Below are 15,173 nucleotides of genomic sequence, written 5' to 3'. Positions count from 1 at the left end.
CTCTGTAACCTTTGAAAATAGTCCTGATGGGAGAACAAAGCCTTTAAGAATGCAAGTCCTTATCCTAACTATGGTGCACGCGATACCACCACACCCATGCATGCTTGGCAAGTCTCTCCACAAGGTCACAGGATAACGCGATCTGACTGCTTAATCTTCTCAAGCTTAGTAAAATGTTTAATGTACGTTTAGCGCTTCATTTCAAAAAGCACCATAGAAAAAATATAAATATATGGATTAGATTTTTTATTTATTTATTTATTTTTATTTTATTTTATTTTTATTTATTTATATTTTTTGTTACTGTCAGTTTGCTTTCCATCATTCAAATCGTGCACGTTTACTCAGGTTAACCAACAAGTGTCCTCAGCAGTGAAAGCGTTAAAGTTCGCTGTGGTAAATTTCCCTCAGCTACAAGCCAGCTGCAATATTTCCCGCTGATCATTCCCCGGCCATAAAAAAATTATAAGTTTGGTCGCAGTTTAAACCTAATAAAAAACGGGGTATTACTTTGCACACTTTATAACGTACTACTCAGATTTTTAAACTTCATTATTTTCTTTCAATCTTCCCGAACTTATTCTTATTTAAGCTGGGTAAGGTTAAGTTAGGTAACGTTGGATTAAGTTAAGTAAGATTGTTAGGTCAGAATCAACAAGGTAACGATGGGTTAAGTCAGGTTAGATTGAGGAAATTCCCACTATCCTGAGTGACATTTTTATGGAGAAATCTTCCAAGCATGAATTCACTACGGAACAATATACAAAGAGGTCTGAGTCCAAGGATAGGTAAGACTCCAAGTTGTGTTGTCCCTCCCAGGATTCCCTCATCCCCGAGACCACTCCTTGGCATGCTGATAGGGCGTGAGTTGTGTGACTGGAGTGAGAATGATGATATTTATGCATTTGTACGTCTGTTAGCTTCCCCTTGTCCCTCCCTTGGTGTGAGGATTGTAAACAGGTGGGTGGAATGTTTGTGTGTGTGTGTGTGTGTGTGTGTGTGTGTGTGTGTGTGTGTGTGTGTGTGTGTGTGTGTGTGTGTGTGTGTGTGTGTTCAGTAGATGGGCTATGTTTATGCAAGTAACAATGTAATCTTACCGTGTGTGTGTGTGTGTGTGTGTGTGTGTGTGTGGAGTTTGAGCCCGGCAAAATGAACTACGAGTATGTTTATGCAGGTAACAAAGTATTCTTTCCCTCATGTCTCACCTGTACACGCCATGTAATCGTGAATGCACCTGGCGGTAATATGAACTTACGGAATACCTGTTTTCACGTCAGGTAAGGCGCGGATCGGGTTCCTCCAGGCGGGGACGTGTGAGCAGATCCTTCCTGAGACTGTGAGTGACGTGGTAAAATGCATGGAAAATTGGGATTGAAAAAGACAGCAAAAAGAAATTACCGACCACCACCCATATTGAAATTCATCTTCCTGGATAGAAAAGGGAGAGGGAAGAAAAAATTGTGGGATGAATTAGATGCATAGAGACAGACTACAGGTAAGGGGCATTTCATGTATCTTCTTTCACAATAGAGGTAGTAGAATGCAATGTAATAAACTAGATGGGGAATTTCCGTCCAGTGAGTCTTCAAAGTGGATAAGTGAGAGAGAGAGAGAGAGAGAGAGAGAGAGAGAGAGAGAGAGAGAGAGAGAGAGAGAGAGAGAGAGAGAGAGAGAGAGAATGTGTGTGTGTGTGTATGTGTGTGTGTATAAACGGATATACAGGAATTAAGAATAGTAAAATAAATATATGAAAATAAAAAAAAGTGGGTAAGAACAAGAATTGCGGATTAAGAACAGAGAGAGAGAGAGAGAGAGAGAGAGAGAGAGAGAGAGAGAGAGAGAGAGAGAGAGAGAGAGAGAGAGAGAGAGAGAGCAGTCACCTAGCTAGCCGGAGAGACAAAGAGACCAAGTGAGGAAGTGTTCAAATACCCCCATGTGTACGGTACATAAGTTGGCAGCAGGGGAGGGAGGTCTGTGGTGTCGCCTGTGGTTGGGTCAAGGTACAGTGACGCGGTGCTCCAGGTGGCAGGGAAAAAAAATCACCCTATGGAAGAAAGTGCTAAGTGACCCATATGGACAAATGTTCCTGGTTTTTCATCAATTACAGATAAAAGAGAGCAGTCCTTTCAGTACTTAGCGGGAACTGCAGCGTTTACCTGACGAGGCCTGAATTATCAAAGTGAAAAATAATGCAGGTTGTGGTGAATATTTGAATGCTAATCTATGACAGTCTGATGTAAAGTGGTTTCGTAGAGGGAACAATGGGTGGGTGGGGAGAGGCCTTCTTTGCTGTCCTTTCGCTCCTCAAATGGTCAAATGAAGACGGAGGGATCTTCAGCTATTTGTTGTCTTTTTCAGTCCTTTTGTATTCCTTCTCGAATACTTTGCTATAACCAACACCTCCCACGGGTCAAGTTCAAATTATCGAGTGAACTTTTCCTCTTCCTCTCACAATCTGCAAGGAACAATCACCTCTACGAGTTTCTGAATAAATGCCACAATGTTCTACACGATAAATTTCCTTAAAAGATGGGTTGTTTAGCAGTATGAACTTCCTATACAACTAAGTCTTCCCACAGGTGAATCATTCTATAGTCAAATCTTTCAGAGGTTAAGATCCCTCACAGTTCAGCCTTCACACAGCAAAGACCTCTCACAGCTCACCCTTAACACAGCAAAGACTCCTCACAGCTCACCCTCCACACAGCAAAGACTCCTCACAGATCACCCTCCACACAGCAAAGACTCCTCACAGCTCACCCTTCACACAGCAAAGACTCCTCACAGCTCACCCTTAACACAGCTTAATCTTCCCACAGCTCACCCTTCACCCAGGTAAGTTTCCCCACCGGTAAATCTTTCTACCGCTAAGCCTTTCCACCGGTCAGTCTTGTCCTCAGTGCCCCACTCGGCGCTATACGGGAACAAGCAGGTCATCACAGTCCTCCTGTTATAAATGAATTGAGTCGCACTTCCTCATTGACACGCGAGGCGGCAAGTGACCTGGAAAGTTGCGCCATAAATTATCCTCAGACATCGAGTCGACAAGATGGCGATAACCTAAAAAATATAAAAAATAAAAAATAAAAAAAAATCATCAGCTTCATTATTCTCGGTAGCACGAACTAAGTGGAGGAGAGGGTGGTGGTGGTGGTGGTGGTGGAGAGCATCTCACTAAGGGATGCTGTCGCTTGTCTTGTCAACTACGAGGGAAGAGCGAAAGGAGAGGGTGGAGAAGAGGGAGAGGCGGGAGAGAGGGAGGGTGAAGCAAGAGCAGACTCGCTGGGTATCGCTACTTTTCTGGTCATTCGCGGTCCGGGCAGCCGAGGTGAGTTGTCGCTCCGCCCTTGACTTCCTGACCAAGACCGAGACCTCAGCCTTCCCACACTGTCTCCCACTGACACTCCACTCATCCCATAAATGTGTAAAGGTCGCGTCCTTCCTTCCACTCACACTAAGCACCAGCTGACTCTTCCTTCCCTCCCTGCACCGTTTGATAAGTTTGTCATTTTATATTACCTAGTCAATCTCAAGTTTACTAAGCAATTTTTTTTCTTCTTCTTCTTCTTTTTAAGTGTACGTGTAACTTTAGTCTTCCTTCCTTCTTTTCATGTTCACTAACCTTCAAAGTTTTCTCCCTTGTTTACTAATCATTATCTAAGTCTTCTTTCTTCTTTTTATGCTTACTAATCACTATTAAAGTCTATCTCCCTTCTTTATTATGCACAATCTAAGTCTCCTTCCTTTTATTTATGTTTATTAGACACTACTTATACCTTCTCTTCTTTTTTACGTTTACTTAGCAATAATTTAATCTTTTCACCTTTCTTCTACTCACATTAAGAACTATTCAACCCTTTTATCCCTTCCTCACACCTTTACTTAGTCACTTAACCCTTTGTCCCTTCCTTGTATGTTTACTAAGCACAATTTAATCTCTTCTCTCTCCCTTATGCATTTGATAAACCCTTTTTAATCCTTTGTCCTTTCTTCCTATCATATTCCCAAGTCATCTTCTTATATTCACTTACCAACATTAACTTTTCTAAGCACTACTAAGACTTCTTAATCAGTTCAGTTACCTTATCCTCCTTCTTCCCTTCATACTACATTATTACTCGGCTTGTCTTCCTTTCATGCTTCTCAGAACCCTTAACATTTTACAGCATGCGGCTCTTCCCTTCTACACCTGCCGGCCACCTGTCAGTCCACGTGTCCCACACATATTTGCTCACTGTCCTCATTAGTTCAGGTTCCTCCCTCGGGCGTTTACTCAGGTCTCTATCATCTCTCGCCCTCCTTTCCTTATACTCATCACTATCTGCATATAAAGATGTCTTCACCTCCGTTACGTATTTGTGATGTTACTCTCTCTCCTGTTATTTCTTGTTCTCGTTTCTATTTTTTCTCTATCTTCCTCCTTCTCTTTCTTCTTTCACTCGTCCATCTTCCTCTTTATCACTCGTGTCTTTATTCTGTCGCTGAAGGTAAAATTTAATCTTGCTCTCTAAGTACGAGTTATGGCCTGGTCTTGTTCTCTGGTTCAGTTTCATCTTTCGATTAAATTCATCTATTATTCTCTTTAAGCCTCCCATCTTTGTTCTCCGGCTGCTGATAAATGTTTCAATGTGACCTTCTCATCCTTCTTTCATCTATTTTTTTTCTTCATTCCTTCTTTCTTTCGCACAAATTCACCCGCCCTCCTAATTATCCCTCCAATCTTTGTTTCCTCGCCAAAGATAAAAGCTTAGTCCTATTTAGTTTCAGCACAAGTCAGTTCCTTAATTTATTCCTCTCCTCTTCCTCCTTTCGTTCAAACTCACCCATCCTTCCATTTTATCCTCCCATATCCGTCTATTCACCACAAAAAATGTAGTCCCGTGACTGGTGCAGATTACGATCAGAGCTGGCGTAGTGAAGATACCTGAATTTCTTTGACCTTCTGGCAACGAGGGGGCGAAACAACACACCATACACAACAACACTCGATCGCTTCCCAGTATAACGAAAGCAAGATTACACGGCTTATCCGGAACGAAGCTGACTTATCCGGGAGGAGGAGAAAGCGGACTAAGGATAAAGAAAAATAAAAGAAACAAGGAAACTACCACAAAACTCCCTTCCCGGCCGCTAATAGTGGTTCCTCTCCCCTTCTGAAACTTGAGGAGAAGTGGTGGGGTAACTGTGTGTCCCCGTAACCTAGTTGAAAGTGACGGAGGGCGTGGGGTGCCCCGTCAGGGTAGTAAACGAGGGAGCTTGTGTGTATAGAGAGACCAGTGGACAGTGTCTCGTGTGTTAAGGCAGCGAGTGGTTGCTCCTCCAGGTGTGGTGTGTGTGTGTGTGTGTGTGTGTGTGTGTGTGTGTGTGTGTGTGTGTGTGTGTGTGTGTGTGTGTGTGTGTGTGTGTGTGTGTGTGTGTGTGTGTGTGTGTGTGTGTGAGTGCGTGTGTGTGTGTGTGTATTGGAGCGTTTGTGTGCGTGCGTCTGTGTGTATATGTGTGGATTATCTATCTATTATCTTTTTATCAGTCTATCTATCTATCTATCTATATGTGTGCGTGTGTGTGTGTGTGTGTGTGTGTGTGTGTGTGTGTGTGTTGGAGCGTTTGTGTGCGTGCGTCTGTGTATATGTGTGGATTATCTATCTTTCTATTATCTTTCTATTTGTCTATGTGTGTGTGTGTGTGTGTGTGTGTGTGTGTGTGTGTGTGTGTGTGTGAGAGAGAGAGAGACAGAGAGAGAGGGAGAGGTCAATGTATGGTTGATTAGTGGACAGTTGTGATGGAACTAAAAGGTGTTTTTTGGCGGATGTGTGCCCTGAAGGAAGAGTGGGGACGTGCTGGTGTGGTGCAGGGGACAGTGGAGGTCTGAAGTGCAGTGTATTAGTGTATAAACGTGAAGGTGGAAAGTGCAGTGCAGTTCTCAAGGATACCAATAAACAACGCAGTGATGATGTACAGTAGTTATACGGAGTGCATGATAAGTGTTAATCATATACGTCTACGTGCTGCCGAAGCCTCGAGTACCGGGAGAAAGCCCACAGGAAGATGCTTCTCGGAAAAAAACGTCCTGACGTAGAGACACAAATGTTGCGACTATGGAAGAGACGCCCAATTTAGGTCTCAGTGGAATGTCCGGGTAGCTTGGCGGGAACTTAACGGGAGCAGGGAGTGGGCAGGACGCCGCCCCTACCCCCCTTCCCTCACTCCCTCGGGCCGTTTTGCCTCCTCCAGGTGGCCTGCAGGTGCCGCGGTGTCTGGCTCCCGCAGGTCACTCACCTGGGGGAGGGATAATCTTGGTGTGGGTTTCATGTCTCAGGTCACGGAGGCCGCGGAAATACCTTGGGGCCACACCGGTGCTGGCCAGTGTTTTTCATCAGCGCTACGCCAGGTCTTGTTACACGCGCCGCAGCACAGCGCGTCCGCTCCTTCACCTCGCCAAATCTCTCCGGTGCCCCGCAACGGCAGCCTTGACGAGCTTACACACCCAACACGCTGGGCTGTGGCTGTGGTCAATTAACTTCCTTTGACAAGAGGAAAAACAAGAAAGAAAAACGACACTCCAAAAGAAAAAAAAAGTTTGCTAATATGTGCCTGCAGAGAGTCGCCGACCAAACAATACTTATCAGAGCCACTCCCTGCGCCACTCCTGCGCCGCTGCCAACGCGGCGGCAGCAGTGACATACTTGGTGCAGAGGTCAATTCATTGTTGTTTTCACTCGTGTGGGCGCGCTGGGACTGGCGTCACTCGAGTGCACACCAGCGGCACGTCAGGTGGAGCAGTCTGGCGTCTCGGTATCTGCACGTGACCTTCCGAGGTCAACAGCTTTTGGCCATTCCAGATGACGCCGCGCGGGGCCGAGATGATCACAGCGTGGGGGATGGTGGCGCTGACTTCAGCCATGGCTCTGGCGGCGGGGGCAGGATCCCCAGGTAAGTGACAGCGGCACCACAAGTAACAGTGCTACGGATACAAGTGAAGAACATCTCTCGCCGCCTGTCTTGTACCCGCTAACCTCAGATGTTTGGCAGGCTGGCGCTACCCGCAGCACATCGTGAAGCCCCGCGTGAGGTGTGAGAGCGAGGGCGTCTTCCAGCACCCAAGAGCCTGCAACTGGTACTACAGGTGAGTTAGTGAGAAAATCGGTCACCTGTGCAGCATACGGGCAACACTGGTGTGGCGGGAGTGAGCACAGCATGTGTGGGGCGGAGCAGCAAGGTGGTGACAGGCTGTGATTGCAGGTGTGTGAGCCGCATGGTGCCCGGCTACTACCACACCTACTACTTCATGTGCGAGCCAGGCACGGTGTTCGCCCCGCAGCTCGCCCAGTGTGTGCACGGCAACCCCGCCCACTGCATGCCCACCACGCCGCCAGCACCCACCTCCCCAGACTCCCCCACCCCTACACCCGTCCCCATCACCACTCCACCAGTCCTGATCACCAGTCCACCTGCCCCTGTCACCAGTCCACCTGCCCCCATCACCAGTCCACCTGTACCCATCACCAGTCCACCTGCCCCCATCACCAGTCCAACTGTACCCATCACCAGTCCACCTGTACCCATCACCAGTCCACCTGCCCCCATCACCAGTCCACCTGTACCCATCACCAGTCCACCTGTACCCATCACCAGTCCACCTGTACCCATCACCAGTCCACCTGCCCCCATCACCAGTCCACCTGCCCCCACCACCACACCGCCACCTGCCACCACCACTACAGATCACATCACCCACACTAGTGAGCCAGTCATCACCACACTCGGTCCAGACTCCACCAGTACATACCCGGCTTCCACCACCGCCGGTACAGAGGCCACAACCACAGAGGAGGCGTCCACCACACCAACACTGGCTCCCACCACCACAGACACTACCATCATTACCACAGAACTTGATAGTACCACAGTCACCACCACCACCACAGATGATGACACCACCATCACTACCACCACCACAGATGAAGACACCGCCATCACCACAGATTTTGACACCACCACCACCACCACCACCACCACAGATGAAGACACCACCACCATCACCACCACCACAGATTTTGACACCACCACCGCCACCACAGATTTCGACACCACCATCACCACCACCGCCAGCACAGATTTTGACACCACCACCGCTACCACAGATTTCGACACCACCACCACCACCACCGCCACCACAGATTTTGACACCACCATCACCACCACCACAGATTTTGACACCACCACCACCACCACCACCACAGATTTTGACACCACCACCATCACCACCACAGATTTTGACACCACCACCACCACCACCACAGATTTTGACACCACCACCACAGATTTTGACACCACTACCACCACCACAGATTTTGACACCGCCACCACCACCACCACAGATTTTGACACCACCACCACCACCACCACAGATTTTGACACCACCACCACCACCACCACAGATTTCGACACCACCACCACCACCACCACCACAGATTTTGACACCACCACCACCACCACCACAGATTTTGACACCACCACCACCACCACCACAGATTTTGACACCACCACCACCACCACCACAGATTTTGACACCACCATCACCACCACCACAGATTTTGACACCACCACCACCACCACAGATTTTGACACCACCACCACCACCACAGATTTTGACACCACCACCACCACCACCACCACAGATTTTGACACCACCACTGCCACCACCACAGATTTTGACACCGCCACCATAGATTATGATACCACCACCACCACCACCACAGATTTTGAAACCACCACTGCCACCGCCACTACAGATGAAGACACCACCACCATCACCACCACAGATTTTGACACCACCATCACCACAACCATAGATTCTGAAACCACAACCACCACAGATGAAGACATCACCACCACCACGACCACAGATGTTCACGCCACAAGTATCAGTACCACAAATGTCGACACCACCACCATCACTACCACAAATGTTGATACCACTACCACCACAGACATTGACACCACTACCACCACAGATGTGGACACCATCTCAATCACCCCAGAAGTTGATACCACCTCAGATAATGACACCACTACTGACACCACCACAATCACCACCACAGATGGTGACACCACCGCTATCACCACAGGCGGTGACACCACCACCATAGATGGTGACACCACCACCACAGTTGGTGACACCACTACAGCCATCACCACCACCACAGATGGGGACACCATCACAACCACCACAGATGGTGACACTACTACAGCCACCACCACCACCACAGATGGTGACACCATCACAACCGCCACAGATAGTGACACCACTACAGCCACCACCACCACCACCACCACAGATGGTAACATCACCGCCACCACCACAGATGGTGTCACCATCGCCACTACTGATGGTGACACCAGTGCAACCACCACGGATAGTGATACTCCCGCCACCACGAACCCAGATACTCTCACCACCACCGCCGCCACCATCACCACCATAACAGATGGTGACACCACCACCACTGAAGGTGACACCACCACCACTGAAGGTGACACCACCACCACTGAAGGTGACACCACCACCACAACAGATGGTGACACCACCACCACTGAAGGTGACACCACCACCACAACAGATGGTGACACCACCACCACTGAAGTTGACACCTCCACCACAACAGATGGTGACACCACCACCACTGAAGGTGACACCACCACCACAACGGATGGTGACACCACCACCACTGAAGTTGACACCTCCACCACAACAGATGGTGGCACCACCACCACTGAAGTTGACACCTCCACCACAACAGATGGTGGCACCACCACCACTGAGGGTGACACCACCACCACTGAAGGTGATACCACCATCACTGAAGGTGACACCACCACCACAACAGATGGTGGCACCACCACCACTGAAGGTGACACCACCACCACTGAAGGTGACACCACCACCACTGAGGGTGACACCACCACCACTGAAGGTGACACCACCACCACAACAGATGGTGGCACCACCACCACTGAAGATGACACCACCACCACTGAAGGTGACACCACCACCACTGAAGGTGACACCACCACCACTGAGGGTGACACCACCACCACTGAAGGTGACACCACCACCACTGAAGGTGACACCACCACCACAACAGATGGTGACACCACCACCACTGAAGTTGACACCTCCACCACAACAGATGGTGACACCACCACCACTGAAGGTGACGCCACCACCACAACAGATGGTGACACCACCACCACCACCACCACCACTGAAGGTGACACCACCACCACTGAAGGTGACGCCACCACCACAACAGATGGTGACACCACCACCACCACCACCACCACCACTGAAGTTGACACCACCACCACAACAGATGGTGACACCACCACCACTGAAGATGACGCCACCACCACCACCACCACTCCAGATGGTGACACCACCACCGCCACCACCACTGCAAATGGGGATATCATAACAACAGATGGTGACACAACCGCAGCCACCACAAGTGTGGACACTGCTGCCACGGACGAAGACACCAACACTCTTACTACAGAAGCAGACACCACCGCTGCCATCACCACCACAGGCTCAGACACTACCACCACCATCACCACCACGGATACAGATACCACCACCGCCATCACCACCACAGACTCAGACACCACCACAGGCTCAGACACTACCACCGCCATCACCACCACGGATACAGACACCACCACCGCCATCACCGCCACAGACTCAGACACCACCACAGGCTCAGACGCTACTACCACCATCACCACCACAGACGCAGACAGCACCACCACAGACAAAGACACCACCACTGACACAGACACCACCACCACAGACACAGACACCACCACCAGCACCACCACCACGGACACAGACACCACCAGCATCACGACCAGCGCGGGGGAGGACACCGAAGCCTGCGTGTCCCTGGTAGGGTGCGAGGAGGTGAACGTATGCCGGCCGTCCCCTCTCAGCCTGACCCTGTGCCGGCAGTGCAACACCACCACCTCCCTCAGGCAGTGCCCCGGGGACCAGCGCTACTCCAGGGACACGCGTTTGTGTGTTGACCCTCCAGCAGGTGAGAGAGAGAGAGAGAGAGAGAGAGAGAGAGAGAGAGAGAGAGAGAGAGAGAGAGAGAGAGAGAGAGAGAGAGAGAGAGAGAGAGAGAGGGGGGAGTTAGACACTATTAGCATATCCAAACGAAGAAAAAAAATAAACCACACAAGACTACACTCACCACTCCCTAATCCTCTCTCTCTCTCTCTCTCTCTCTCTCTCTCTCTAGCCTCAGACCTGTGCTCCGGGGACGAGATCGTGGTGAGTTTCAGATACGACATTGCCTGCTCTGAGTACGACACGACGCCCCCTCAAGACTGGATCCTCGCCCATTACTGTGAGAAATACTACTACTGCTCCCTCGGCGGACGGTTCCTAGTGAGTCAATCTGAGTCACTCTAAGTTGACGTCTAGTGGAAGTTTTCTGTCTTCTTTTCTCTCTTTCTCGTTAATTTATGTCGCTTTGTGTTCTTTCCCTCTCTTGTGTCTTTCAGGTTAAGTTGCAATTTGCTTGTCTTTCTTTCTGTCTTTGATGTGTATATACAGTTTTGTTTTGTCTTATTTTCTTCGTCTTCTCTCTTCTAGTTTAAGATTCGGTGTTTTTTTTTCTTTCTTTCTTTCTTACAGGTGTACAGTTTTCTTTCTTTATTTTTTTTTGTCTTCTCTCTCCCAATTTAAGATGCCGTATATCTCCTTCGTTCTCTTTTTCCGTTCTCTCTTCAAGGTTCAAATGCCGTGTTGTTTTCTTGCTTCCCTTATCTCTTCTAGATTAAGATCCAGTTTGCTTTTCCTTCCTTCCCTTTACTATTCTCTTCCAATTTTTTTTTTCTCTCTCCTGTCTTTTAAATTTCAGTGACAGTAAAAGTATCTTGTTACTTCTAAAACCCAAAGGTGCTTTTTACACGAGTCGTTTTCTTATGATGAGTTATTTTGTGAAACTCAAGCAGGCTGTGGTGCACCTCTGTTCATTCTATATTCTGAGAGAGACATAAAAAAAAATCACGTAGCGAAATAGAAAGCATTTTTATCCTTGCTTAACTGGGGACAATGAACGAGATATATTTTTCTTGTTTTTCCTTAGGTTCACTTTTTATCGCATCTCATTTGTATTCGCCAGGAGTCTCGTTTTTCCTACGACAACAAGTTTCTTACTATCTTTTTTTTTTATTTTACTTTTTACGAGCACCTCATCTCATTTACATTCGACAGCGATAGCTTGCCTTTCTTGGGTAAATCAGTCCCATCACCATCCTTTATGGTATTCTCTTCCTTTCCTTTCCTCCTTCATCCTCTCATCCCTCACCTTCCCTTTCTTCTCTCCTCTTTCCTTACTTCCTGTACAATTTCCATTCCTACCTTCTCTCTCTCTTACATTGCACCTATCTCTATATTCCTTCCCTTCTCTCCTTTTACATTCCTCCACTTTCCTCTCTATTCACCCTTTTCTTCTTTACATTCCTTCCAACATCTCCCTTTATATTCTTCCCCTCAATATTCACCTTTTTTCCAGAGTTTAATTTTAATCCCACATAACCCACATTCCCAGGGGCAACAGAGGCTGTGCACGAATTACTTCAAGTGCTACAAGGACGGGGACGGTTGGCGAACGGAAGGGCTCTCTTGTAACAAAGGGCAGATGTGGAGTTACGAGGAGAGGGCGTGCGTGCAGGAGCCTTCAGGTGGGTAACTAGGGCGTGGCAGGGCGGCAGGGGAGGTAGGGGCGGGAAGACGTAGGTTGCAAAATGAGGTGAGAGCTGCAAATGATCCGGGAGAGGGTGGGAGTGAATGGATGCAATGTTTGGAGGTGAAAGTATGCTTTGGGTGTTAAGCCTACAAGAAGGATTGCACCGGTGAGGGTTGTGTTGTGTGCATTTCCTTAGAGTGCAGTGTGTAGTGGGTTGGGGTAGGTGTGGTGGTGGTGGTGGTGGTGGTGGTAGCAGTAGATGTGGTAGTAGTAGTGGTAGCGTTTGTTGTTGTTGTGGTATAGTAATAACATAAGTGATAATCATGCAACAACGAAAGCTTCTACCACAACAATAACTGCTACAACAACAACAACAACCACTACTACTACTACAACTCCTATCCAATTCCTACCACTATAACTGAAAATAATACCTACAAATCCAACCCATTATTTATACACCCCATAAATAGCAACCGCACCTAATACCAACACTCTTTAATTATTTCAGAGGAATATTTATGCCGGCCACAAGTCACAAACAGACTCCGCAAGCGCCAGCACCGGAGGAGGCCAAAGCTTGACACCCGCCCCTGGAACACCTAAAAGGACATGCAGTGTGTAAGTGTGGTGTGTAAGTGTGTAAGTGTGCAAGTGTTGGAGGAGTGAGTGTAGCGGTTTCATTTACGTCTCTTTGTCACACGTACATGTAAACCCCTGTGAAGACTCGAAAGTGTACACATGGAGATAACATTGTTGTTGTTGTTTGTTGTTTGTTGTTGTTGCTGTTGTTGTTGTTGATGTTGTTGTTGTCGTCTGGGAGGCATTATGGGTGGAGTTCTCTCTATTTATGTATTTAATCCTCTATTTGTTTGTTTGTTTATTTATTTATTTATTTATTGGTTATTTATTCGTCCCTATTATGTACTTATTCATTACAAATTCATATCTTCATTACCGTCTATTATTCAAATCTCTCTCTCTCTCTCTCTCTCTCTCTCTCTCTCTCTCTCTCTCTCTCTCTCTCTCTCTCTCTCTCTCTCTCTCTCTCTCTCTCCATGTGCAAATTCTGTGTTATTATTGTACTGTTAAGAATAAATGTATACCACGGACACTTCAGTTTTAATGTCTCCCTCACTCATGCTCCGGGAACTAAATGAGTATCAAGTGCTGAGTATCGTGGGAAAAAAGTGAGTGTGAGAATGTAACAAAATACTGAGCGTGTGTGTGTGTGTGTGTGTGTGTGTGTGTGTGTGTGTGTGTAATCGTTATCAGCACCAGCAGGAGGTAAGCAAGACGCCACCACAGTCACCACCTTCTTGGCCCATAGATCTAAGCGGTGTCTCTAAGAACCACACACACAACACATAGGAGAACGTGGGCGTGTGTCAGTAAGTGAAGCAGCTAAACGAAGCACCGAGAAGGCGCAGCGAACTGGATGCATTAGCAAGTTTACCCAAGAGAAAGAAAGAGGAAGAGTCTACCTACATACTTCTCAATAAAACCCGCACAATAAGAGTAAGATAGAGTTAGATTTTAAAAGATGCGTTTATAATAAGAGACAGGAAGAAATTCGCCCTCACATAGAGTGGCAGATGACTGGAATAGACTCAGTAATCAGACTGTAGTGTCAAATCAAAAGGAAGCTTTAAAAATTAGACATATTTATGAATGCGGTGATAGGTAGAAATAGGCAGTCATGTTTTATACAGGGACTGCCACGTGGACACCTGAAGGCTTATTGCAGCTTCCCTTGTGTTCTTATGTTGAAGTTGGGTGTAGGCGGGTAAGCACTGGCACTCTTGATGGGACAACATGCCCTGTCACTCGTGTATACAGCCACTGGCACTCTTGATGGGACAACCTGCCCTGTCACTCGTGTATACAGCCACTGTCTTAAATCTGTCAACGGCACACAGTCTTTCCCATTAAGTTAAGCGTCTTCCTTCAGAGGTTTGCTCCTGTCTAATCTGCTGGCAATCTCTATAAAACCAGACGACTAAGGGGATTCAGAAGGGATCAGGGAACTCAAGGCGAAGGGGGAAGCACAAAGCACAATAGCAGTTTATACGGATGGTTACTCGACTTTCAATTAAGATAGAAGTGGGTGAGTGAGCGTCTGTAGGGTGTCTCATCAGTACTGCGGTGGTGGAGTTTTCTGAAAGCCGAGGTGGAGACGAGCAAGATTGGACATTAAGGAGAGAGAGAGAGAGAGAGAGAGAGAGAGAGAGAGAGAGAGAGAGAGAGAGAGAGAGAGAGAGAATGTAACTCCTTTACGACTGACTGTAAAATAGGTGGAGTTACTCTTAGTGTTGTGTAGTGTTGTAAGAAAACGCAGGATGAATCAGAAAAATACGTCGAACAATTAAAAAAAAAATATCACTGCTTCATATTTCAGCACCACTCATTCCTCTCCTT

At 47.6% G+C, this 15,173-nt stretch overlaps 2 protein-coding genes across 7 annotated transcripts in view; one reads left to right on the top strand and one right to left on the bottom strand.

Annotated features, from left to right (window-relative positions):
* Positions 1 to 15,173, bottom strand: part of LOC135112022 (uncharacterized) — a 243,415-nt gene that overhangs the window by 125,998 nt on the left and 102,244 nt on the right. The gene's annotated exons all lie outside the window — the stretch shown is intronic.
* On the top strand, positions 4,023 to 13,868 carry LOC135112020 (mucin-22-like). The gene is made up of 6 exons (XM_064025857.1): positions 4,023 to 6,930; positions 7,030 to 7,123; positions 7,240 to 11,093; positions 11,301 to 11,449; positions 12,618 to 12,750; positions 13,267 to 13,868. Exons 1-6 carry the CDS (start codon positions 6,840 to 6,842, stop codon positions 13,359 to 13,361), a joined length of 4,416 nt encoding a protein of 1,471 aa, XP_063881927.1. The 5' UTR covers positions 4,023 to 6,839; the 3' UTR covers positions 13,362 to 13,868.

Source organism: Scylla paramamosain, chromosome 23 (assembly GCF_035594125.1).
Source record: "Scylla paramamosain isolate STU-SP2022 chromosome 23, ASM3559412v1, whole genome shotgun sequence".
In the NCBI taxonomy this organism is placed as follows: domain Eukaryota; kingdom Metazoa; phylum Arthropoda; class Malacostraca; order Decapoda; family Portunidae; genus Scylla; species Scylla paramamosain.
The sequence above is the reverse complement of the archived record's forward strand: the minus strand, read 5'-3'. Positions and strand labels throughout refer to the sequence as shown.

Excerpts from the sequence above, each read along its gene's own strand:
- LOC135112020 (XM_064025857.1), top strand. The coding sequence starts at position 6,840 with ATGACGCCGCGCGGGGCCGAGATGATCACAGCGTGGGGGATGGTGGCG. Across the intron at positions 7,124-7,239 it reads GCCTGCAACTGGTACTACAG|GTGTGTGAGCCGCATGGTGC; the intron begins GTGAGTTAGTGA and ends CTGTGATTGCAG. Across the intron at positions 11,450-12,617 it reads CCCTCGGCGGACGGTTCCTA|GGGCAACAGAGGCTGTGCAC; the intron begins GTGAGTCAATCT and ends CCACATTCCCAG.